The 26620-nt window shown below is 41.0% G+C and overlaps 1 protein-coding gene across 3 annotated transcripts; it reads right to left on the bottom strand.

Moving 5' to 3' along the window:
- Positions 1-206: 206 nt before the first annotated feature.
- rer1 (retention in endoplasmic reticulum sorting receptor 1) lies at positions 207-25110 on the bottom strand. Of its 3 annotated transcripts, none has more exons than XM_048615110.1 (5): positions 24978-25110; positions 6687-6774; positions 4200-4304; positions 3178-3277; positions 207-299 (listed from the first exon to the last, which is right to left on the bottom strand). In XM_048615110.1, exons 2-5 carry the CDS (start codon positions 6765-6767, stop codon positions 217-219), a joined length of 369 nt encoding a protein of 122 aa, XP_048471067.1. In that variant the 5' UTR covers positions 6768-6774; positions 24978-25110; the 3' UTR covers positions 207-216. The 3 variants fall into 3 exon arrangements, with proteins under 3 accessions (XP_048471067.1, XP_048471069.1, XP_048471068.1); XM_048615112.1 differs by lacking the exon at positions 24978-25110 and adding an exon at positions 24662-24774; XM_048615111.1 differs by lacking the exon at positions 24978-25110 and adding an exon at positions 24292-24411.
- Between the last annotated feature and the right edge of the window lie 1510 nt (positions 25111-26620).

Genomic DNA, 26620 nt, shown 5'->3' with positions numbered 1-26620 from the left:
AGTGTGCTTAAATTACAATGCAGACTTCATAACACAAGCAGAGTGCTGTGCGTCTCTAGCTAGCTGTCAACAGCCAGACACTGCACATTCAAAAATAAATCTAATAACTCTATCATGCTTGATTCATGTTCTTTTGTCAACTTGCTCCTGCATTACAGAGTTTGGAAATTGGTGGTGTAGTCACAGTGAGGATGATCATTCCAGTCTCCAAATGACTTACCAGAACTTAAACTCTGGCAGCCTTCTTATAAATGGTCTAAATTCCTCATTTTGCTTTGTTGGTAAAGCAGGTCCATCATCTGGGAAAGAGAGAGGAATAACAATTAATATTTACCAATAGTCACACACGAAGAAAGAACTTTAACATACATAGCACTTTCACAACCTCAGAGGGTCACAAAGTGCTCTATAGCCAATGAGATACTTTTGAAGCGTAGTCACCATGGCAGACAAATTGTGCACAGCAAGATCCCACAAACAGTGACATTCAGAGACTGACCATGTCTCCTTGACACCACCTGTTCTTGTGTTAACCAAATCACACAGCAGCTTACAAAATATTCTATTTACTGTATAACGTTCAGTATATTGCTTTTCGATTTTTTTTGAAATGATATACGAGTAGCCTTAAAAACTATCAAGTGCAAACAGACTGTTAATCTCACCTGTACCTTTACACGAGATTTGTGTCCAATTTCTAATTACTAAATAGGTACAGTCACTATTTGATTTTATTGAAATCTATCAAAGATAGGCTGACTGAGCAATTGCATCAATGTGAACTGATCAGAGATGGTCAGCATGGATTTGTGATAGGGGTGTCATATCTGATTAACTGGTTGAATGTTTGATGTGGATGGAATGCATTTCTCTGCCCAATGGCAGGAATCTGCAGTTGTAGGAAAAAGATTGGATTTAGCACAGTGTTAACCAATATCAAGAGTTAAATACAAAGTATGTCTAAAGGAGTGCTGGTACCTGTGAAAATATGGCCCAACAACAGGCAGAATCTTTGGGTGAACCCCATTGTCTTGTAAAACTAAATTCCTACTGTGTACCCAGAAGACTAAATGTGGATTATCAGTCAGAGGAATAGTGTCAGGTGAAAGCATATACAAGGAGAGAATGAATGTAAAAACATAAATCAACCTGAATTAATAATTGCATTTTCCCTACTATATGAGCTATGGGCCCAAAGGGAGCCCTACTAGCAGTGTAATTGCTGCACATTCACAGCATCAAATCAGTCAGACAAGTAAAGCTCATTGATTAAATTTGACATTTCTTTCGTAGTCGTAATTATTACCCACACACACAAAGGAGAGTCATTCAGTGGTGCACACAAACAGCAGCAAGCCATGAAAAGAATTCTTCTGCTGACAACCTGCCATCTGCGACAGGCGCAGCATCAACATAAAAGACTCACCAGTTCTCAAATCTGCATTGCCCAGACAGTCATTGGATTTGCAATAAATTTAAAGCTCCTGACAGAACCACCTAAAATTTTCAGAGATGGGCAGTCAACCCTGGGATACTACAAGCCAGAACCACTGCAGGTCACAGGGAAAACTTAACAACAGCCTCCTCGTCTCCATGAATCACTGTAACAGCACCAATTTCAATATCTAACATTGCTCAGCCTGACCATCCCTCATGGAGGAACAATTAGATAAACACAGTGGCTTTCAACAAGGATTAAATTAAAAACACTTTTCAGGACAAAACAAAAGTAAAAACATCACAGAATGCACTGACTTGGAGACAGAAAGGACTGCAGATGCTGGAAGCCAAAGTCCATAGATGTGAAGCTGGAACAGCACAGCAGGTCTAATAGCATCCAAGGAGCAGGAAAGCCAACGTTTCGGTCCAAAACGTTGACTTACCTACTCCTCGGATGCTGTCTGATCTGCTGTGCTTTTCCAGCTTCACATCTATTGACATAACGCACAGACCTCACTAAAACATTTCAGACCTATACCATGGTCTCCATATTCAATGATGGAACATAATGGCGTAAACTTTCTTTGCAGAGAATGCTTAGCATGTAGAATTTTCAGTCAGGAACTACTACTGAAGGGGAGCCTGCATGTTCTTTTTTAAAGAAGTGGTAAAATTGGCAGCCCATCCTCCAGTAGCGCACTACAGCTGCAGAGTGTGTCATCTATAAGATATACTGCAGCAAAGCACCATGGCTTCTTCAAGAGCACGTCCCACACCTGCAACCTGGGCCACCTCAAAGAACAAGGGCAGCAGATGCATAGGAACACCACAAGTTTACCTCAAAGTCACACGCTATCCTGACTTGCAACTATATTACTGTTCCGTCCCTGTTGCTGCGTTAAAATCCGGGAATTTCCCTCCTAACAATTCTGACATGTACTTACACCACAGGATTGGAGCGTTCAAGCAGGTGGTTCACCACCACCTGGTCAAACATGGGTAATAAATATTGATCTTTCCACATTCCACCAACCAACGAAATGGAAGCAGAACACAATAAGAGAGAAATGTTGAAGTGTACGGTGAATAAGGGGAGCTGGACTACATTTGGTGTCTCATGGAGAAAAACACTGGCACCAGCAGGACTGAATGTCTTGTTTTATTGCTGTAATGTTCTTCAATGGCAAAGCAAGCAAAAAGAAAATCATTCTTCATTTATTAAAAGCATAATATTCAGTGCTGAAAATTGGAAACAAATAAAACAGTAAGTGATGCAAGGAAAATCAGCATTTGTTGCAAGGAAGAACTGTGTAGATCCTCCTACAATGCTGAAAAATCAGCTTCAGGTACAGCTTGGGCATGGTAACAATGCTTTCAAAAAGTGTTAACAGACTCAGCATCAATTGTTTAATCACACATTTCCAACATGGTAGAAATAAATCTTTTTAATTTCTAGTTAACTGGAAGTTTCTTAAATCTGTCTTCCAATTCACTAATCATAGCATAATTTTACATGCTGCTTTTACTTGCAATATCCATTTCTCCATTCAGCTGAGATCGTGCCCTTTCTTCCCACTCAATCTTTTTCCCTAACAAATACAAATTGAGTTTGATCATTATGTTTGTCATCATTCTCTTCCAAAAAGAAAGGAATCAGATTTCATACAGGTCTTAGAGTTCTGCAAATTAATGACATGTCAAATCCTCAACCCCAAAAATCCATTGAAGTCACAGTACCTGAATCTTCCATTAGTGAAGGGTCAACTTTTGGGGACAGGAAAGCAATGAAGAGGTTCAGGTGGTAAATCCCCAAGGCGTACGTCACAATGTACCATCCCTGAACAATAAAAATACCACAAATTAGCATCCAAAGAGACAGAGTGTTCTAAGGACATAGATCATTAAAAATGTCACAGGCAGGTACAGAAGATATTAAAAGACAAACGGAATGTAGAAATTAAAGTACCAGATCTGGAGTACCAGGTTCGATTCTATGCATCGCACCCGAGGAAGAATAAATTAGTCTTGGAGGTTGTGTGGCATAGATTTACCAAAATAATGTCTGAAACCAACTTCAGAATTCTTGCTCCTCAATACCCACAAATTACTGCTGTAGGTGGACTATATGTACGTTCAACCATGATGCTCAGTGCAGTCAAAACATCTACTGTCTGAATTTGTACAGTACATGGGAAGACTCCTAAAGGGCAAATAGCGTGCATTGATGCACCTCAATATGGTCAGCCTATTCAGGAGATTAAATAAGAAGTGAAAGAGTGAAGACAAGTGGAATATTTGCTAGAAATTGGACGATATTAGATCTAAACCAGACCAATACAATAACACTCGCCACATTTTCCATTCAGTAAGGATTTGCTCAGTGCCATGCTCAAAAGACAAGGGTAATTAGTTTGCTTCACTGGCTTTTCCTCTATTTGCTACTTCAATATTGCACTCAGTTCACAGCCAGTAGATACATAATGGGGCATTTTTGCTTCATGCCATAGGATCTCATATCATTAGTCTGATCTGGCTTTGATGCCAGGTCACAAAATCAGACAGCAGAGTCCGACTGCTTTGTCCCTTATTCCGTACCCCCTCCTCAATAACTCCTCAGCAAAAAGACAAAGGGTTGTTTGCAGGGGTTTACTCCTCAGTTTTCTGAAGATCAAGGCAAGAACCTGTGTCGCGACAATAGTTATGGAGCATTTAATGGACTTTGTTGTGGACACCCAGTGACAGCACAACCATATACTCACCTGCAGGATGTAAACTCTAATCATGTAGACTGCACCAAAGACAAATGTTACAATCCATCGCATGATGCCATGGGGTGTGGACTTGTCTAAGAAGGACTGGTAGATCTACAAAAGAACATTTTTAAAGATTTCAGCATTTATTTCTATGTTGATTTTACCTTTAAACAGATTAATACACTACCTTGTCAAATCTTCAAACCAGGAAGGTGTTGCCTTAATTTATCACAACCACGGCCAGCTACTGAGTTGCTACAATGATCTCAGGGATCCTGAACGAATGAGAAGCAAAAGGGGAATGTTACGCAAGGATTCTTTCTGAAATAAAAACAGAAATTGCCAGCAAAAATCAACAAGTCTGATAGCATATGTGGGAAGAACACAGAGTTATCATTTCAAATCTCGTGACTGAAACATTAACTCTGCTTTCTTCCCACACATGCTGCCAAACCTGCTGACATTTGCCAGCAATTTCTGTTTTTGTTTCAGATCTCCAGCATTTGCATTTCTTGGTGTTGTTTTAGATTCCTTCTGAAAGCCGTTTGTGTAGATCAGTCAAGAACCAGGAGATCTATATTCCCTCACTCTCCCTCTATAATCTAGTAGTCTGCCAAAATAATGACTATGTGGGCAGCATGACAGGTATTTAACAGTAGAAATATACCCCAGATGAATCTGTGCCCTCTTTACAGGAAGTAAAAAAAAAATGCTTTCTTTGAACCATCAACCACGAATATTTTGTGTCAGTATTTACTGTGGAGAAAGACATGGAAGCTAGGGAATTCAGGGAAATAAATACTGATGTCTTGAAGACAGTCCTGGAGGTGCTGGAGGTCTTAAAAAGCATAATGGTAGATAAATCTCTGAGTCCTGATCAAGTGTACCCCACAACATTGTGGAAAGCCAGGGAAGAAATAGCAGGACCCCGAGCAGAGATATTTCTATTGTCCACAGCCATAGGTGAGGTGCTGGAAGGCCGGACGGTGGCTAAGGTTGTGCCTTTTTTTAAGAATGGCTGCAAGGAGAAGCCTGGGAACTACAGACCAATGAGTCTGACATCAGTGGTGGATCAGTTGTTGCGCGGAATTCTGAGAGACAGAAGTTACATGCATTTAGACAGGCAAGGAGTGATTAGGGATAGTCAGCATGGCTTTGTGCATGAGAAATCATGACTCGTAAACTTGGACCAGTTTTTTGAGGATAGATGAAGGCAGGGCGGTAGATGTTGTCTACATGGACTTTAGCAAAGCCTTTGACAAGGCTCCATATTGTAGGTTGGTTAGTAAAGTTAGGTCACATGGGTTCCAGGGAGACCTTGTCAAATGGATACAAAATTGGCTTGATGGTAAGAGACAGAGGGTGGTGGTAGAAGGTTGTTTTTTGGATTGGAGGCCTGTGACCAGCGGTGTGCCACAGAGATCGGTGATGGGTCCACAGTTGTTTGTCATTGATATGAACAATTTGGATGAGAATATGGGATGAAAATTGGTGGTGTAATGGTCAGTGAAGAAGGTATTCTAAGTGTACAATGGGATCTTGATCAACTGGTCAATGGACCAATGAGTGGCAGATAGAGTTTAATTTAGATAAATGTGAGGTGTTGCATTTTGGCAGAACTTACACAGTTAATGGCAGGGCACTGGGGAGCTTTGTCAAACAGAGTGATCTAGAGGTTCAGGTACATTGTTCCTTGAAAGTTGTGTCACAGGTAGACAGGGTAGTGAAGAAGGTGTTTGGCATGCTTGCCTTCATTGCTCAGACCACTGAGTAAAGGAGTTGAGACGTCATGTTGCATTTGTACAGGATACTGGTGAGGCCACTTTTGGAGTGCTGTGTACAGTTCTGGTCACCCTGCTATAGGAAGGATATTATTAAATTGGAAAGGGTACAGAAAAGATCTACCAGGCTGTTGCCAGGGTGGAGGGTTTGAGTTATAAGGAGAGGCTTGGACTTTGGAACATAGGAGGCTGAGAGGTGATCTTGTAGAGGTTTATGAAATCATGAGGGACATAGATAAGGTGAGCAGCCAAGGTCTTTTCCCTACGGTAAGGTAGTTTGAAACTAGAGGGCATAATTTTAAGGTGAGAGGAGAAAAATTTAAAAGGGTCCTCAGAGCAACTTTTTCACACAGGTGATTCATAAATGGAATGAACCGTCAGAGGAAGTGGTAAATGCAGGTTCAGTTACAAGACTTAAAAGACATCTGAGCAGGTACATGATAGGAAAGGTTTAGAGGGATATTGGCCAGAAGTAAGCAAATGGGACCAGTTCAGTTTGGGAACCTAGTTGGCATGGATGACTTGGTCCAAAGGGTCTGTTTCTGTGCTGCATGACTTTATGATTCTAAGTACACATTTGCTAGATTCAACTCACTTTTTGTGCCAAACATTTCTCTATAATATTCTTAAAATGGATAGAAGTGCGGTTCACTCCTATTCAATAATTAATTGGGGGTTTAAGAGGGAGAAAAGAAGGAGGATGATGTCTTACCTGTCCAATCTGCGTAAAAAACCTGCTGATTGCTGATGGTTTCCCGTGAATGGCATCTCCACTGCTGTCCCCTTCTGACATAATGTTTCTAACAGAACAACAATACATTTTGAGAGTTTGGACACTTCTGTTTTCATTAACAGTTTAGATCACATTAACCTTACCCCTCCCAACCACTGCAGTTTCCACCAGCTCCCAAACCTTTCACTTACCGTGCCCTCCCCAACTCTGTACTACCTACCACCAGTACGGAACTCCTTCCTTGAATCCCTTTATTATGTTACACCTTGCTCCATTCAAACACTTCCTTAAAACCCTTTCAGCACACTTTTAGTCTTTTCTCCTTGCACCCCCTTCTTGTTTGAGTCTGACAGACTATGATGAACCTTCTTAAAATATGTTGTTAGGCAAGTGCTTAATAAATGCAAGCTACTACTGTTTCATCACCCTCAACGCTAAACACCATCAACTCCAAATCCATTCTGACACCTCATTTTCCTCATTTAATTGGAAGAGTTATTATACTGGACTAACAGTACAGAGTTTACAAATTCAAATCCCAACCCAGCAAGCTATGAAATCAAACATGATAAAATCTGCAGGCCAGCACAAGAAGAAATGCTCACGAAGACTGCTGGATTGTGAAGCATAACACTAGTTCATCAGTGCCGTTCATGGAAGAGAAGGAAACCCATTTTCCTTACCCAGTTCGATTTGTATATCACCCTTCCCAAACATTGACACAATACCCTCAAGGAAACTAGGAATGATAAATAGATACAGCTTTGCCACCGCTGCCCAGCCCAAGATCAAGTAAAAATGCAAGGTGTTGGATTTTCACAATATCAACTGTAGTGCTGATTTTACGTACAAAAGCAACTAACATACCTAATTTAATTGGAGTTTTATAACTCAAACAATAAAATCGGCTCCTTCAATAACTGTGTTCCTACGATATTCTTAACTCAGACTTTAAAGCAACAATGTAATTTTTACAGCCTGTCTATACAATCATCCAGCCAGAGCTCCAGATCAAGGGCTGTACAGAAACTGCAAACAATGATATATTCTTGTCTGACAAGATGGCTCAATGTTAGTGTCTTGTACCTTGGCTGAGAGCTCAGGGAGCAGTGACACGCCTTTTCTTTTACCAAGTGCACAATTATGCACAGCTAATGGATGATCAGATGTCATCAGGGAGCCTTTCATTGAGGAAATACAACTGAAGGAGTTCACCTCAAGCAAGAGGGTAGCACTGAGCAAATTCTGAGGACGGGTCACTCAAACCGAAACGTTAACTCTGATTTCTCTCCTCAGATGCTGCCAGACCTGCTGAGCTTTTCCAGCAATTTCTGTTTTTGTTTCTGATTTACAGCAACCACAGTTCTTTTGGTTTTAATTGAGCAAGTCAAGGTTTCAGGGGAAAGTGGAGGAAGTTGGAGTGGATTAGATTTCTATCATGACTATTTCGATTCTGGTCACAAGTCTGATGACAAGTCAATTATTTTTTCAGGAAAACGGTCCATTCAACATACATATCCAACAATGGTTCTAATCTAATTACAGTTTTATTACATGGGACTCCATTTTTGCCAGTGTTTTGGGATGACATTCCATGATCACACCCAATCATGAGAAAAGAGCAATAGTAACTGGTGATGCAACAACAAAAATTCTTTCTGTTTTACCAATCCATTTTTAACTGGAATCAAACCATCAAAACGGCCAGCTTTTTCAACCTCTACTGCAACACAATTACATGGAGGGCAAACTGACCCATTGGCCAAATTAAATAATTCATTGATAGAATATGCTTTTTATGTAACATTTTCTCCCCCCTCCCCGTCAGAGAAAGGAATAGAAATCACTCTCAGGCATTTATAGAGAGAGAGAGCTGGCTTCTCCCTCCCCAGTAACATGTCTCACCTTTACCTTGGCAAATCATCTACCTAGCATGACACTGTTTCTCATACCACTCGTCCTGCGGTCTGAACGAGATTGTCAATTTGTCCTGAATTAGCAGTAATCCAGTACTGCAGTTAAGTAACTGGGCCCGAACTACCAAAAAAAAACTTTCTTCAGGAAATGGGCTGCAAAGGTACTTGAACCCAGGATAATATTTACTGCAAAAGGCACTATGTGAAGTCCAATGTGACAGGTAGAGAACTGATTGGGAAGCAGACAGAATCAGATAACAATGAGATACACAACATTGATTAGCTGATTATTGACTGCTTGCTCAAAAGGCCTCAGTCCAGAGGTAACACACTCCTGTTATTTAAAATCAATCATAGCATTGTCTGTTCTAACTTGGTCTTTGTCAATAAATTTCCACTTCTCCCAGGCTTCTGTTCTTCCTGGGTGTCAGCAATGACAGTGGTTGCACTCTGGAATGTAATCAGATGGTTGTGGGCTGAAGAATGATCTAAACAGACAATCCAGCAGAGTACTGAGGAACTAATGCACTGTCAGAGGTGCCATCTTTGAGTGGAGACATTAAACAGAGACCCTGTTTGCTGCTCTTAACTAACATTCCTAAAACAGATTAACCATTTTATCAGTAATTTGAGAGAGCTTGGGTGAACATTGGCTGCCACATTTCAGAAATGTTTCATTGCCTGTGAAGTGTTTTGGGATACCCTGAGGTTAACCTGAAAGATGCTTTATAAATGAAAGATCTTACTCTCTCAAATGCTGGGTGAAGAATGAAGGCAGTGTTAAAGTGAGAAGTGAGACTGCTCCTGGGTACTTGAGAATGTGATGCAGTAGCTGAAATCGATAAGAATCTGATAATGCCCATGTGAGAGAGTACAAAAATAGAAGAAAGGATGTGTGGAGCATGACAGTGCAAGTCAAAAGAGAAGCAGCTGATCAAATTGATCTGTTAGCTACTCAGAGGAAAATAAATACAATAACCATCACTAGAAGGAAGTGTTCTGGGAAACAAATGTTACTAAAAACCAGTAAGTCCCCTGGATATGATGGGATGCATCCTAAGATATTAAAAGAAGTAATGACAGAGACAGAGATATACACTGGCTGTAATTTTCCATGAATCCTTGGAAAATTGCCAATATAATACCTTTATTTAGAAAAGGAAGAAGTCAAAAGTAAACAGGTGACTATAGGCTAGTTAGTTTAATGTCTGTTGTTGGTAAAATGTTACAGTTTATGATAAATGATATAATAACAGAGCATTTAGAAATACAATATGATCAAGCAGATTCAGCATGGCTTCATGAAGGGGAAGTCATGTCTGACAAACTTACTAGAAACCTTTGAGGAAGTAACAAGGAGGATAGATAAAGGGGAAATTGTCGATGTAACACATCTGGATTTTTAGAAGGCATTTGATAGGCTACTTAATAAGACCCCAAGGTGTTTGAGGTAGGAGATTAGCATGGATACAGGATTGGCTAACTAATTAAAAAAAAAAGAGAAGGGCTCTTGAGGCACAGTGGTACTGACCCTACCTTTGAACTAGGCAGCCTGGGTTCATAGAATAGAATCATAGAATCCCTACAGTGTGGAAACAGGCCCTTCGGCCCAACAAGTCCACACCGAACCTCAAAGCATCCCACCCAGACCCAGCCCGCTATAACCCACCTAATCTACACATCCCTGAACACTACGGACAATTTAGCGTTGCCAATCCGCCTAGCATGCACATCTTTGGACTGTGGGAGGAAACTGGAGCACCTAGAGGAAACCCACGCAGATATGGGAGAATGTGCAAACTCCACACAGACAGTCGCCCGAGGGTGGAATCGAACCCAGGTCCATAGAACATAGAACATAGAACAGTACAGGCCCTTCGACCCACGATGTTGTGCTGAACCTTTACCCTAAAACTAAGGTCTATCTAACCTCCACCGCTACATTATACTATCATCCATATGCCTATCTAATAGCCACTTAAATGCCCCTAATGAGGCCGACTCCACTACCCTCTCCAGCAATGCATTCCACGCCCCTACCACTCTCTGAGTAAAGAACCTACCTCTGACGTCTCCCCGATATCTACCTCCTTTCACTTTAAAACTATGTCCCATCGTAAAAGCTACCTCCACACCCTAGGAAAAAGTCTCTGGCTGTCTACTCTATCTATACCTCTGATCATTTTGTACACCTCTATCAAGTCACCTCTCATCCTTCGTCATTCTAAAGAGAAAAGCCCTAGCTCTCTCAACCTTTACTCGTAAGACCTTCCCTCCATTCCAGTCTACATCCTGGTAAATCTCCTCCGCACCTTTTCTAATGCTTCCACATCTTTCCTGCAATGAGGTGACCAGAACTGGACACAATACTCCAGAAGTGGCCGAACCAGGCTTTTGTATAGCTGGAGCATAACTTCACGGCTCTTGAACTCAATCCCTCTATTAATGAAACGCCTTCTTAACAACTCTATCCACCTGGGTGGCAGCTCTCAGAGAACTGTGAACATGAACCCCAAGATCCCTCTGCTCCTCCACACTGCCAAGAATCTTTCCGTTAACCCTGTATTCTGCTTTCAAGTTTGTCCTTCCAAAATGAATCACCTCACACTTTTCAGGGTTAAACTCCATCTGCCACTTCTCAGCCCAGCTCTGCATTCTATCAATGTCCCTTTGTAACCTAGAACAGCCCTCCGCACTGTCCACAACGTGACCCACCTTCGTATCGTGTGCGAACTTGCTAATCCACCCTTCCACTCCTTCATCCAAAGCATTTACAAAAATCACGAATAGAAGAGGACCCAGAACAGATCCTTGTGGTACACCACTCGTAACTGAGCACCATGTTGAATATTTTCCGTCCACTACCACCCTTTGTCTTCTAAGGGTCAGCCAATTCGGAATCCAATCTGCCACATTTCCCCCTATCCCATGCCTCCTTACCTTCTGCATGAGCCTACCATGGGGAACCTTATCAAACGCCTTACTTAAATCCATGTATACCACATCCACTGCTCCACCTTCATCCACGTGTTCGGTCACTTCTTCAAAGAATTCAATAAGGTTTGTGAGGCATGATCTACCCCTCACAAATCCATGCTGACTATCACGAATCAAACTGTGCCTTTCCAAGTGATCATAAATCCTGTCTCTCAGAGCCCTTTCCAATAAATTGCCCACCACTGACTTAAGACTAACTGGCCTGTAATTTCCGGGGTTATCCCTGTTCCCTTTTTTGAACAAGGGAATGACGTTTGCCTCTTTCCAATATTCCGGCACTATACCCATGGACAGTGAGGACGAAAAGATCATCGCCAAAGGCCCTGCAATCTCGTCCCTCACTTCCCATAGTATCCTTGGATAAATCCTATCAGGCCCGGGGGACTTATCTATCTTCAACTTCCTCAGAATTCCTAGCACATCATCTTTACTAACATCAACCTCCTCTAGCCTACCTGCCTGTTTCACAATGTCCTCCTCCACAGTTGTGAATACTGAAGAAAAGTATTCATTAAGGACCTCTCCTATCTCTTTAGGCTCTGTGCACAAATTCCCTTTACAATCCTTGATCGGCCCTACCCTTTCTCTGGTCATTCTCTTGTTCTGCACATATGTGTAAAAAGCCTTGGAGTTTTCCTTGATCCTATCCACCAAGGTTTTCTCATGCCCCCTTATAGCTGTCCTAAGCCCTTTCTTCAGCTCCTTCCTGGCTAACTTGTATCCCTCTAGAGCCTTTTCCGTTTGTCTTTCCCTAAACCTTACATAAGCCTCCTTCTTCCTCTTAACCAGTCGTTCGACCTCTCTCAAGAACCATGGTACCCTCACTCGACCACATCTTCTCTGCCTGCTAGGGACAAACATATCGAGCACATGCAGTATGCATTCCTTAAACAATCTCCAAATTTCTGTGGTGCTCTTCCCTGACAGCATCTGTTCCCAATTTATGTTACCCAGTTCTTGCCTAATTGAACTGTAATTACCCTTCCCCCAATTGTAAACTTTACCCTGCCGTATGTACCCATCCTTATCCATGACTATCGTGAAAGAAACAGAGTTATGATTGCTACCGCCAAAATGCTCTCCTAGCAACAGGTCTAACACTTGGCCCGCTTCGTTGCCAAGCCCCAAATCCAAAGTGGCCTCTCCTCGTGTTGGTCTATCTACATACTGTGTCAGGAATCCTTCCTGAACGCACTGGACAAAATCTACTCCATCTAAACTATTACAACTAAAATGTTTCCAATCAATATTTGGAAAGTTGAAGTCACCCATGACTACAACCCTGTGACTTCTGCACCTTTCCAGTATCTGCCTCCCAATCCGCTCCTCTACGTCTCTGCAACTATTAGGGGGTCTGTAAAAAACCCCCAACAAAGTGACTGCTCTTTTCTTGTTCCTGACCTCAACCCAAACTGACTCTGTAGACATATCATTCTCGAACGGCCTTTCAGTAGCTGCTATACTCGCCCTGACTAGCAATGCCACTCCCCACCTCTTTTTCACCCTCCCTATTTCTTTTAAGGCATCTAAATCCCGGAACTTCCAACAACCATTCCTCTCCCTGAGTTACCCAAGTTTCTGTAATGGCCACAACATCGTAGTTCCAAGTACCGACCCATGCTCTAAGTTCATCCACTTTATTTCTGATACTTCTAGCATTGAACCATCTCTGTGTCCGCAATTACGCTCCATCGACCGCATTTCTTTATAAACCACCTCACTCCCTGTAGTGTCTGTTGGAAGGCCAAATACCTCATCGTCTGAATTATAAATCCGGTTCCCCACCCCCTGCCAAACTAGTTTAAACCATCCCGTACAGCTCTAGCAAACCTCCCTCCCAGGATATTTGTGCCCTTCCGGTTCAGGTGCAACCTGTCCTTACTGTATAGGTCCCATCTTCCCCAGAATGTGCTCCAATTATCCACAAATTGGAAACCCTCCCTCCTACACCAGCCCTGTAGCCACGTGTTTAGCTGCAATCTCTCCCTATTTCTTACCTCGTTATCACGTGGCACTGGTAGTAATCCAGAGATAACTACCCTGTTTGTCCTGGACTTCAGCTTCCAACCTAACTCCCTGTACTCGTTTTTCACATTCTCAGTCCTTTTCCTACCTATGTCATTGGTACCGATGTGTACCATGACTGCTGGTTGCTCACCCTCCCGCTCAAGGATCTTGAAGACACGATCCGAGACATCACGGACCCTGGCACCCGGGAGGCAACATACCATCCTTTCATCTCGTTCGCGTTCACAGAACCGCCTGTTTGTTCCTCTTACTATTGAATCCCCCACTACAATTGCTCTCCTATTCTCCCCCCTTCCCTTCTTTGCCACAGGGTCAGGCTCAGTGCCTTCCCCTCGTAGGTACCCCCCCCCAACAGTATCCAAAACGGTATACTTATTATTGAGGGGAACGGCCACAGGGGATCCTTGCACCATCTGCCTATTTCCTTTCCCTTTCCTGACAGTCACCCAGCTACCTTTTTCCAGTACCTTGGGTGTGACCACCCCCCTGTAACTCCCTGGCCTTGTGAGACAGCAGTGCTAACCACTGAGCCACCGTGCTGCCCCTAAGTCCTACTTGCTGCAGAAGTGTGTCATAATGTTTCTGAACCCATTGATTACCAATACATAGAAGAGACAGTTGTGATAAGAAGGGCATTTTCAGGATTGTAATCTGTAACACAGAGATCAGTGCTGGGGCCACAATTATTTATAATATATATATAAATGGCTTGGATGAGGAAAGTGAATATACTACAGCCAAGTTTGAGGTTGACATAAAAAATAGATGGGAAGGCATGTGGTGGGGATGACAAACTGTGCAGAGGGATATTGACAGGTTAAGCAAGTAGGCAAAACCTTGGCAGGTGGAATGTTATGTGGGAAAATGTGAGAGTATGCATTTTAGCAGAAAGAATAGAGGAGCTGAATATTAATTAAATTCAGAAGTATTGCAGAAAGCTGCAGCACAGAGAGATTTGGGAGTCTTCATATACTAATCTCAAAAAATAGCATACAAGTTCAGCACAAAATAGGGAAGGCAAATAGAATGTTGGTCTTTATTTTATAGGGAATGGAGTATAAAAATAGGCAAGACTTACTAAAACTATGCAAGGCACTAGTCAGACCTCAGCGGGAACTCTGAACAGTTCTAGGCCCCTTATCTAAAGTAAGGTATACTGGCATTGGAGGCAATACAGAGAAGGTTCACTACACTGATCCCAGTATACAGGAACTTTCTTAGGAGGTGAGGTTGAGCAAATTAGGCTTGTACTCATTGGTGTTTAGAAAATGAGAGGCAACCTTATTGAAACATACAAGATTCTTAGGGGGCTTAACAGGTCAGGTGCAGAGAGTTTGTTTTTCCTTGTGGGAGAGTTGAGATCAGAAGGCATTATCTCTGAATAATTTAAGTCAAAGATGGATTGGAATTTATTCTCTTAAAGAACAGTGAATTTGTGGAATTCTTTACTGCAGAGGTTGGATTGTTAAGTATATTCAAAGCTGAGATAGACAGATTTTAATCAGTAAGGGAATTGAGGGTTGTTGGGAAAAGATGTAGATTTGAGATCAGATCAGCCATGTTTCACTGAGTGTCAGAGCATACTCGATGGGCTGAATGGCTTGTTTTGCTCACATATCTATGGCCTAGATATAAACATGTGAATCAGGAGAAGACCTCTTAGCCTTTTTTAAAATCACAATTCAATTAAGATCGAGGCTAATCTGATTTTGGCCTCAAATATGCTAGCCTGCCTGCCTGCCCCCAGTTCCCTTTCATGTCTCTTGTTAGTCGAGAATCTATTTACTCCTGCCTTAAAAATATTCAAGACCTCACCTCCACCACTTCCTGAAAGGGAGTTCCACAGACACATGACCCTCAGAGTAAATCTTCTCATCCCTGTCTTCAATAGGAGATCTTTCATTTTTAAAATGTTCCAGATATGTATTTTTGAACTTAGATCAGAAAAAAAATTGCTCTGAATCCAGGACAATTGCTTTTCAAATGAGACAGCAAGGAGGCAGATCTTATGTTTAGGATGGGGACAGGAGTGAAGTACATATTTACTACTGAACTTTTCCTGCTTCCCAAATAACAAGATGCTTACCATGAAGGTGAAACTTTTTTTTTGGAGGAGTCAGGAGAAAAATGGATACCAAGGGTTGGAAAAGGACAGACAGATCACAACAATGTCATGACCTCACACGTAGTTTAAAAGTAATCCTGTTCATTATTTAAAATCAGAAATTCCCAGCTATAAATAATACAATGGTGTGAAACAGAGGAGGGCATACAATTTGTACATTTGAAATGGATTAAATGATACATAGAAAATACTTAAGTAAGAGAGACTAAATGACACAACATTTTTGGATGAAACAGCTTTTGGCAAAGCTTGTAGGAATTCAACAAAACTGTTAATGAACTCACCCCGACTTGGCAGATGGAACACTTGCACTGAAAACTTGTCAGCCATATTACACACATTACCCAGTACGCAGCCTTAACTGTGATAAGCAGCTCCGCATGGGACAATTAACAAAGTCTGGTAGCGCCCACACAGTTCTAAAAAGCACAAGTGCTCTTCAATATGTAGCAATTGTTCTGCATACGAAGGTCACATAAAAACGGCTAAACAATTCCCAACTGATTTGCCAAAATGATTGTGGGGCTAAAAAGGTTAAATCATGAGGGCAGGTGTCATAGCCCCTACAGTACAGAGGATTAAGGGTGATTTAAATGAGGCGATTATGATGATTGAAAGATTTAGTAGGCTAGAGTGAAATTCGTTCTTCTGAAGCATTTGGACATTTTAGCTGAGTTGAGGGTTCTTGTGGTGCAGTGTTAGGTCCCCACCTCTGAGCCAAGAGACCTGTGTTCAAGTCCCACCTGCTCCGGAGGTCTGTTCTAATCAACCTGTACAGTGATGTTGGAAATATCTTCAAATGAGTTTACCTTCACCAGAAGTGGATTTTTCACTGGAAGAAAAAAGAATTACATTGTTCCAGACAACTGCTAACATTAAAATTCTGAGGTCAAACTGACTGAATTCATCCACCTTTCTCAGAGTACTGCAAAAGATGAAATAGAGATGCCATGGCTTACATTGTTGAACTTTCAAAAGGGGTTGTGTTTGAATTTGCAGGGCACAAAGGCTTGTCCCTAATCTTGGCTTCAAGTTGAGGTCAAAGGTATCTCGACTTAAAAAATTTCACTCACGTAATTCAAATATTCAACAACCTTGCCAATGAAAAGTGTGAAACACAAAATTAAAAGAAAATATTGCTATTAACCTTATTCTACCAGTACAGCTGTCTTCTGAAGTCAAAGTCTTAAAAATGTAAATTATTATTCTACATACTTCCTCCAAACATACTTGACATGTATTGTTATTGTTTAGCAACTATTTCACATTTTCACACAACCTGATAAAAAGGTGAGTAAATGCAGCAGGGAATAAAACCACTGAACATATAAACAACTGCCCACCACTTTATAGTGTACAACTCTCCCCACCCTCCCCTCCCCACCGCCCCCCCCGCGCCCACCCAATGCTGCTGCTCTAGAATGCAGAGTGTTTGAATAGAATCACACCATTCTTGGATATGATAACTCCCAGTTTTTTTAATTTCTCAAATTTTCACTTTTCTCTTGATCATCACAATTGGGCTGTGGTTCCACAGGCACCAGTCACCTCCAATAAACAGGCCTTAGCATAACCACTAATGAGCAAACCTTTGATAAGCTGGTCCCTGGAGGTGGATCTAACTCCCACTACACAAGCACACTTTCCAGCAGGGCCACTACCTTGTAATCAAGAACAATAATGTTGGCTCACTTTCCCTACTTCACCCAAGTGAATGTGAAGATCAATTTTCGCATCTTTACTGAGATCAGCTGTCACATAATAGACTGGGAAATGAATCAGAGATTTTCCCATGCTTTTATTTGTGAAATACAAAACATTATTTGATTTAGTGACCCATAGTAGGTTTGGAGGCCACAATCCAAATATATATCAGGATATTGTTACTGTGCAGGCCAGAATCTGGATCTCCACAATCAGGTTGGTCTGTTACAATCTTACTCTCTCCTTTCAAGATAATGTGTTACTGTGAAGGCAGGAATTATAATCTCGACTATCAGGTTAGTGTGTTAAGCAGTTACAGCAAGAACATAGAGTTTAAAAACAAGGGGGCAATGTTAAATTTATATCAATGCTTTGGCAATAACTGCTGTAGCGTGTGTAGCACTAGACACCTTGGTATAGAAAGGGAATTAGAGGCACAGTAAGAAGAAAATGTCACTAAAATAACAAGATTGAGTCATCATTACAGAGAAAGCAGAAATAAAATCAACTCACCCCACTGAAACTAGTGAAGGTGGAAAAGAGTAGGACGTAATCAAGGTTTTCAACAGTGAGAAAGATTTCAAGCAGCAATAGATTTTAGCAAACTTAAACATTAAAACAAGTGGGACAAATAGAAGTGTTTCCAACTAGGGGTGGGGGATAACACAAAATGCTTTACACAAGATGATAGATAAAAGGCACAGACTGTAATATTTGTTCAAATCAACTAGGTAATTACCTGTAAAGGGATAAGATTATAAGAGACAGGACTAAAAGTAGATAATGCTGGTTGAAGAACTGCTGTAATGTGGAGATTTTCTTGATAATGAATAGATTTGATTTATATTATAACTTTATTTACATGATATCTGTAAGCCATTACTGGACATGTAACAATTCACCTGAGTTAAGTGGCTGCATTTTGAAATGGCACTGAACATCACACTTTCACTTGTGATTTCTAAACTATTTATTTACACATTAGTGTTGCTTACTCCAAGTTGGTATCGTAAATTTCGTCCATGAACAAAGTTTATCCTCCCTTGTATTTCAATCGGAATGAATTCCTAACAAAGTTATCCATTCTTCCAACTAATGTTAATTAAGCATAGCCTTGGATCAAAGGCTCATCTGAATGGTTCATTTTTTCTTTATGGTTCTTAGGAAGTCAATGAGCCAAACAGTACAAGTTTCTCTTACTAAAATCAGTTGATTTAAGAACAATTTATGTTCTTTCATCTCTGGGTTTAAACATTAATTGTGAATCCAAACACACTTGGTTACCAAATGGTGAACTGATTGGAATTTGTACAATCAGTAGCAATATTCATCTGCCCTCAACAGCACTCCTCCCCTGCCTGACTAGTATTCTTATCCAAGCTTCAACATTGGCTAATCAATTAGATTTTGTAGTATTAAATACTGCTTGCAGGCCTATTCAGTTTCTATAGTTCTGGAAAATGCCAGAAATTGGATCTTACCAGAGTGACTTGTTTCTTGCTACAACTTGCTATTAACATCTCATACTGCACTTGCAACACCTCCAACTTTCTGAAACTGGTAAGAAATACTAACAGATGCAATCCAGAATGAATTACTTGGGCATTCTGTTGTTCACCCTGGAGCCAAAAGGAGCAGTTTGTTGCAAACAGTTATCTAATTCACAGCTTCCACAGCAAAATCAAAATATCATTGATACAGATAACTGGTTGCCATCCAATCTGGAGGTTAATGTTGCCCAGGAGTGATTTCCTGGCAGCAATCATATTGAATAAGATTATAAACTATGACAGTCAAGTTGAGCTGTTTAAACCCTTAAGTGATTACCATCAGTCTGACAGATTATTTCATGATAAATGTACTAACAGATCTCTTGTGGTAAGGTGTTAGAAGCATTGACGTGGCATTACTTGAGAGTATGACTTGTCCTCTCCAGGCACGATACCAAGAAGGGAAACTGTTTGAAGCAGGTCCTGAGATCAATCACTGATCAGCGTGAGGGATGATTACCAAACTCATCTCACCAACAGAAACTAACCTATAATCAATCTTGCCATGAGTTACTCCATTCTTTAATATACTTCAGAACCTTAAGTGTGAAGGTCACTTTCAATACATCATCAGTTTGATAGCTTCAGTAAAGAAGCTTTATGTATTTTTAGTTTTTCACAACCTCATGTTGTCCTAAAGTGCTTCACAGCCAATGACGTATTAGGAACAAAAACAAAGTTGCTGGAAAAGCTCAGCAGGTCTGGCAGCATCAGTGAAGGAAAAAACAGAGTTAATGTTTCTGGTCTGGTGACCCCTCCTCAGAATGATGTATTAGACTGCATATGATTCATAGAACATACAGTGTAGAAGCTGGTCTGAAGTAAACACAAATAGCAATGGAAACTCATCTATGGTGGCATTTAAGCTCCACATGGGCCATCTCCCAGTTTATTTCACTTTGTCAGCATATCCTTCTACTTACTTCTTCCATGAATATTTATCCAGCTTCCTCTTAAATGCATCTATGCTAATCACATTGATAGTTCCCATTCCTGCTCAATATAGACCTTTAAATAAATCCCAACATTTGATTTGTTGATCAGCTAAAAACTTATGTACATTAGAGCAACAAAGGATTCAAACCCAGGTGCCTTGAAGTTATGAAGAAGGGTCTCTGGACCTGAAACGTTAACTCTGCTTTCTCTCCACAGATGCTGCCAGACGTGCTGGGTTTTTCCAGCAATTTCTGTTCTTCTCCTTAAATTATGTTGTTTCCAAACTAGTGATACCATTGAATTAGCTGCTTTTTTAAAAAAAAAAATCAGTCTACAATTATTTTGGATCAGCAAAAACACTGGGCATAGATTATACCCACTGCTGAAATGTAGGAAATATGACAGCTAACTTGTCGACAACAAGCTCTGACAAGAGGCAACACGATAATGACATAATCAACAGTTTTAGTGATATCAATTAAACGAGAAATATCAGTTAGGACAGTAAGCAGAGTCCTTAACTCTTCTTCCAACAGTGCCATGGAATCTCATACATTTACCAGATAGAGCAGACATGGTGTCAGTTTAACATTTAATTCAAAAGATGGCTCTTTCAACGGTTTCGTGTTCCATCAATATTGCTCTGAATTTTGTGCTTCTCCCATCTTTTGACTGGGACACGAACCCACAGCCTAACCTGACTAGTTCGTTTAATTTGTTACTTTTGTGCCGATGAATATATCATGCAGGACATTTGCAGTTGGATCATTTTTGCAAGGTGTCTGTGAGCTTCTAGATTCAAGAGCCCAATTTCTCAATGAGGTCTTCTTGACAGATTGCTATTTCTTTCACATCACTGTTTCCACCTTTGCCACCTGGTCAAAACGTCACCAATTTATGTTTAACACCTCAGTACAAGATTCTGGCTATCTATTCAGCTGGACATTATAGTTCAATGGTCTACAAGTGATTTCAACAACACAGGAAAATAGAAGGAATACACCGAGGAGCATTCAGCCCCTCAAGCCTATAGCAATATTTAATTACATTACGGATGATTCATATCTTAACATAATCCACCATGTTCCAGTGAATGCAAAATACAAATCACATTCAGTCCCTGCAATTGTATATAAGGCATCAAGAAGCACTCCATATATTTACTGACCCTCCTGACATATCATCATCTGTATTTCACTTTAAGGAGTACAGATAAAGCAATCCAATCTCATTCAGGGCAATTAAAGTTATCCAAACTAATTACTCTCCCTTTTTTAGACAAATCCCTTTGAGTAATTCTATATTAATTAGTTCCTTTCTACATCTTCCTTCATTAATTGCTTTCACTTGCTATCAGACATTTTAACCCAAAATTTCTCATCCAGTTCAGATTCTCATCTGTAAGGAACGACATTCTCTTTGGTAATGGCAAGAAAGCAAGAGAACAGAATGTGCGCTCAAATACAGCCTCATCATGTTCTCATCTCATCCCAACATGCTTCACATGTAATAAAACACTCAGTTGGGCAGACAATGATGTGTAGGCAAACACCACAATCTATTTGTGCACTGCAAAATTCTACACAGAATAAGTGACAAAAGTGGCCAGTGAATCTGTTCTGCTGGTTGAGAGGGGAATATTAATTATATCATCAGGAGATTTCCTTTCTATTTATCCAAATGCCAGCACTGGATCATTAAGTGCCAGCCCAATGCAAAGATTAGCAGGACACAGAAGGTCTGAATAGATTTGGGACAGAGCAGAAGAAACTTTATTTTGGTGATAAAAGGTCGAGATTCTATGGAATACATGTTAGTGCTTGGATCTACTTCAACTGACTGTTCTTAGTTGTTGACAACGAGGAACATGGGAAAACAGTAGGCAAAAGGAATAAGATCTACAGCTCAGGTAGAGAATAAACAACACCAGACTGGCTTGAGCAAATTGCCTGTTTTAACATTGTAATTGTGTAGTAACTATGTAATCATAACAGACGATTACTCAAGTTGTAAGAATATAATTAACAAAAATTTTAATTTTTGTTTTGTTTCAAGGGCCTTCATAGCCTACTCCTGCCCTATCTGTAATCTCTTCCAACCTACTGAGATTTCTACGCTCATGTAATTGATATCTTGTACATTTCCATTATAATTGCTGCACCATTGGTTGCTGTCTTCAGTGCCTAGGTCCCAAGTTCTGGTACTACCTCCCTATATCTCTCTGCCTTTGAAAAACTCCTTAAAACTCACCTCTTTCACCAAGCTTTTAGTCATCTAGCCTAATATATCCCGATATGATTGAGTGTCATACTTTGTTTTATTACACTCTTGTAAAGTGCCTGAAGATACTTAATTATTTAAAAAGGTACTAAACAAATTTATTGTTGCTGAATTTCAGAAAAGTGGAGGCATACAAATTTGCTTTAGGCATTGGGCAAGGCAGTGCATTCCTGAAGTTTTCTTTCAAAGCTTGTCTTGAATTACTTAAAATAGTCACTGAAGTAAAAATCTGATATCTGCTGTTTCTCAGTACGTGCAGTTAGCACATTTTGGATTTCACTGAGAAATCCCAGTGTGTTCAGGATATGAAAACAGTTTTGTGGCTTTAAACCTTTTAACTGTACATTTAAAGTGTCAGGTGTATCAGCTGGTGTTAGTTCAGTCCAGATTGTTTCTGCTCACCTACAACTCAAAGCTGTTAGAAAGGCTAAACCAAGACCTAACAGGAGCTTAACACTTCCAAATGAAAAAAAAAATCAGATATTGAGAAGATACTCAGTAAGATTTAACCCAGTAGAACAATCTACTTTTTTGCTTTACCTTTCTGCGGATGGCACAGTGGCGCAGTGGTTAGCCCTGCTGCCTCACAGCGCCAGGGACTCAGGTTTGATTCCACCCTCGGGCAACTGTCTGTGTGGAGTTTGCACATTCTCCCATGTCTGTGCAGGTTTCCACCGGGTCCAAAGATGTGCTCATTAGGTGGATTGGCCATGTTAAATTCCCCAGTGTTCAGAGATGTAGGTTAGCCATAGGAAATGCAGGGTAGGGGGATGGGCCTGGTAGGGGGATGATCTTCAGCAGGTCGGTGTGGACTTGTTGGGCTGAAGAGCCGATTTCCACACTGTAGGGATTCTATTCTTTCTTCTGCAACTGGCACTGGCTCAGGCTGGGGTAATATTCCAGCTGAATAATAATTAGGAACTGTTGTCTTCAATGATCTTAACCTCCCTTGCTCAGAACACTCTTAGTTAGTATCCTGACTGCTGCTTTGGCTACAATTGGCTAACTCGGTACAAACCAATAATCTATGGGCTCTTCTGACACAAGGCTAGCATCCCGATCTCAAAGCCAGGAAACCAAGGTTCAAGTTCCTCTTTCTTCAGAGCTATGTTAAAACATGTTGATTACAAGATATCTAGGCCAGCAATCTAACTTACTATTCTCTGATGTTGATAGTTAAGTTCAGAGGTGTATTGACCAAAGGCCTAAAATATTTTGGCTTCTGTAACAGCTTTTGTTCGATATCCTAATCTCTGAGGTGGCAGTTCCATTACTGACCATTCATACCATATACTGAGATGAGTGTAGATTCTGAACTAAGTACCCTCTATTGCAAACTTAACTATATTCCTTCACAGAATCACAAAAAAGGTGGAATCTGAAAGAATATATTTGGTACAAGACAATTTCTAAAAAGCTGCTCAGTCAGTATAACAGATAAAAATTTCAAAGCTGAAATTGATAGGCAGATGGGGTTATGGGACAGATCAGCCAAAAATCTGAAAGGTGAAACAGGCTTTAAGGGTTGAATGGCCAGAAAATGTTTCTAATGTGATCACTGGAGTACATCACTTGGGAGATTGCTGACAACCACATAACCAGTGCAAGATCCTGAAACAGCAATCAATAAATGCACTCAGGCTGCTTCCTACAATTTTATATCAACAAATACAGAAATAAGGTAGGATTAAAACATCCATATATATATACATTCAAGTTATTTCACATATATAAACCGTAAACTGATTATTGAAGTGCACTGAGGTCAAATGAGACCGAATTCAGGAAAAGTTGGAGTTCACAGCTTTCCTTGTCAGCATTGCTCAAGATCATAGGCCAATCCATGGCAGAACATTAATATGAAACACTCCACAATACCAAAGTGATTTAACTATCAGACCGTGATATATCAAATTGATCTTATACCACGTTTCCTCCAACAGCAAACTTATACTCGATTTGCCTATGAAACTGAAACCAAGATTTAAGACACCACTAAGGAAACATCTGGCATCTGCAAACTACCAGACTTAGTCCAAGGCCTTTACCTCTGGGGACGTGAGAGTTTCAATTCTGTTGAGATACTATTCCAATGTGTTTGACAGACAGCCCGCAGAAGACATAAGGAATGAGCCAGGTGGGAGGGGGTGGGGCGGCGGCGCGGCCCCGAAAGGCATGGTGGGAAATGCAGTTCTCCCTCCCACTCCTTCCATCAAAGTTTGAGAATCAGGAACTACATCCCCCACGATGTACCGTATGTGAAAGTCCCTCGTCCTTTTCCAACGCCAGGACATTCTTAAAATGGATATAACTGAGATCGAAGACGAAACAAGAACGAGTTACAATTTAAAGGCTCAACTCTCATTGATGAACACGAGCCGGTTGATGTGTCAAAGTAAAGAAATATGCGGGACTCACTGGTGCAGGCTGGGAATTGTAGTCCCTTAGTCAGTTCCAGTCAATCTACAGACAGCGTTGGATACATTCGGGAAACTAGAGCTCCCGGCCCGCATTGCGTGCGCGCCGGCAACTTCCGGTCTCTCCATTGTCTACCCCCTCCCCTCCCAAAAAGGCCGCGGCGTCTCCCTGAAGCAGAGAACGCGCCGCGGGAGGCCGAGCGAGGAAAAAGGCGACGAAACGCAACTATTACAGTCACGGCGTGTTCCGTCGTACGAAGAGGTTAAGGCAGCCTCTGCCGGCGCCTACGTTGACTTTTACCCTTCGTTACTCTCACCTGAGCAGCTACTCTCTTCAGCGGCCTCCACTCCTCAACTCTACACGTCACTGCGGCCTCGTTCCTGCTCCTTTCCAGACTCCACTAGCCACCACCAGCAAACATCGATCGATCCGCATCGATTGTGCGACGCTCTGCTCCTTGGACTTGCCGCATGTTCTGCCCTTGTCAATCCAGAGGATACAAGAGGTTGCGTGAAAGTAATTTCGCCCATGGAGCTTCATCGTTGTCAAGGATATAAACCCATCCATCAAAGCATTAGACAAAAAAAAACGAAAACACTGCGGATGCTGGAATTCTGATACAAAAACAGAAATTGCTGGAAGGTTTCAGCAGGCCTGGCAGCCTCTGTGGAGACAAATCAGTTAACGTTAGCAGCAAGCTCTGTTTTAGGATCATAGCATTAGAGTGGCTACAGAACAAAAGGAGGTCATTGGGCCATTGTACTCTTCTCTGCAAGATTTACTCAGCTGGCCCCTTTCCCTTTTCTCTGCAGCTGTGTGCACTTTTTCTTTTCTGGTTTCTTTTTGAAAGAACTAATTAAATTTTGAAATAAACCACACTTTCGGGCAGTGCAATCCAAATCCTATTTGCTCACTCCATACTTGAAAAATCCTCACATTTCCAATGGTTATGATTGCCAATCACGTTAAATCTTTCTGTTCTAATTGATGGAAGGGTCCAAAACCAGAACAGTTTCTGTCTGCCTTGACCTCTCCACTTGACCTTCTTCCAGGAGAGCAGCCTTGCATACTCTTCACCAAAGTTTATCCCAACCTCTTTTGCTTTTTGTGTTCGATCTCTATAAAGCCTAGGCCTCCATATGACCGTTTAACCACTTTCTCAAATTGTCATGCCAACGTGCAATTTGTGCCCATATACCCCAGGTCTCCCTTATTCCAACACTCCCTTTGGAATTATATTGGATTTCTGTGCTCTTGCAAAATATCTCCCTTCACAATTCGCAACATTAAACTCAAATGCTATATATTCACCCAGTCCAGCAGCCTATTTTATGTCTGTTCTCTCACTGTCTTCAGCACAGTTCATTGTGTCAAAGCTTTATATCATCTTCAAATTTGAAATTGTGCCTCGCACACTGAAGTTGACACTTATTAATATATAATAAAGGAAGTCATTAATCCAAGTCCCTTTTTCTTTGGCAGTTCCTTGAGATTGAGGATGATTGCTGCCATTCTTGTGCAGTTGTTGTTGCAGTTCTGTGAATTTCAGTTGACTATTTGATTTTGTTTTTGTTACAGTGCCCCAGCAATGATAATCCAACCTGTTAAAGTATATTTTTGGGATTGAAACTAATAGAAATTTGTCATGTGAGGATATCTATCATGTGATTTGAAACAAAATTAAGTGAATGAAGTTGAAGTCCAGTTTAAGTATGATCTGACTAAATGGTGAAACAGGCTTGAGAACCTGAATGGTGTCCATTTTTGTTTTTTTTTCATGGATTTGTAGGTTATCTCACTTTCTGTAATCAGGGAACTGCCTAAGAAAAAGGTACTTGGATTACCAACTTTCTTTATTATATATTAATAAATGTCAACTTCAGTGTGCGAGGCGCAATTTCAAATATGAAGATGGTACAAAACTTTGACACAATGAACTGTGCTGGGGACAGTGCTAGA

The sequence above is a fragment of the Rhincodon typus genome, chromosome 31, assembly GCF_021869965.1.
Source record: "Rhincodon typus isolate 14 chromosome 31, sRhiTyp1.1, whole genome shotgun sequence".
NCBI lineage: Eukaryota > Metazoa > Chordata > Chondrichthyes > Orectolobiformes > Rhincodontidae > Rhincodon > Rhincodon typus.
This window is presented reverse-complemented; position numbering and strand designations above follow the sequence as displayed.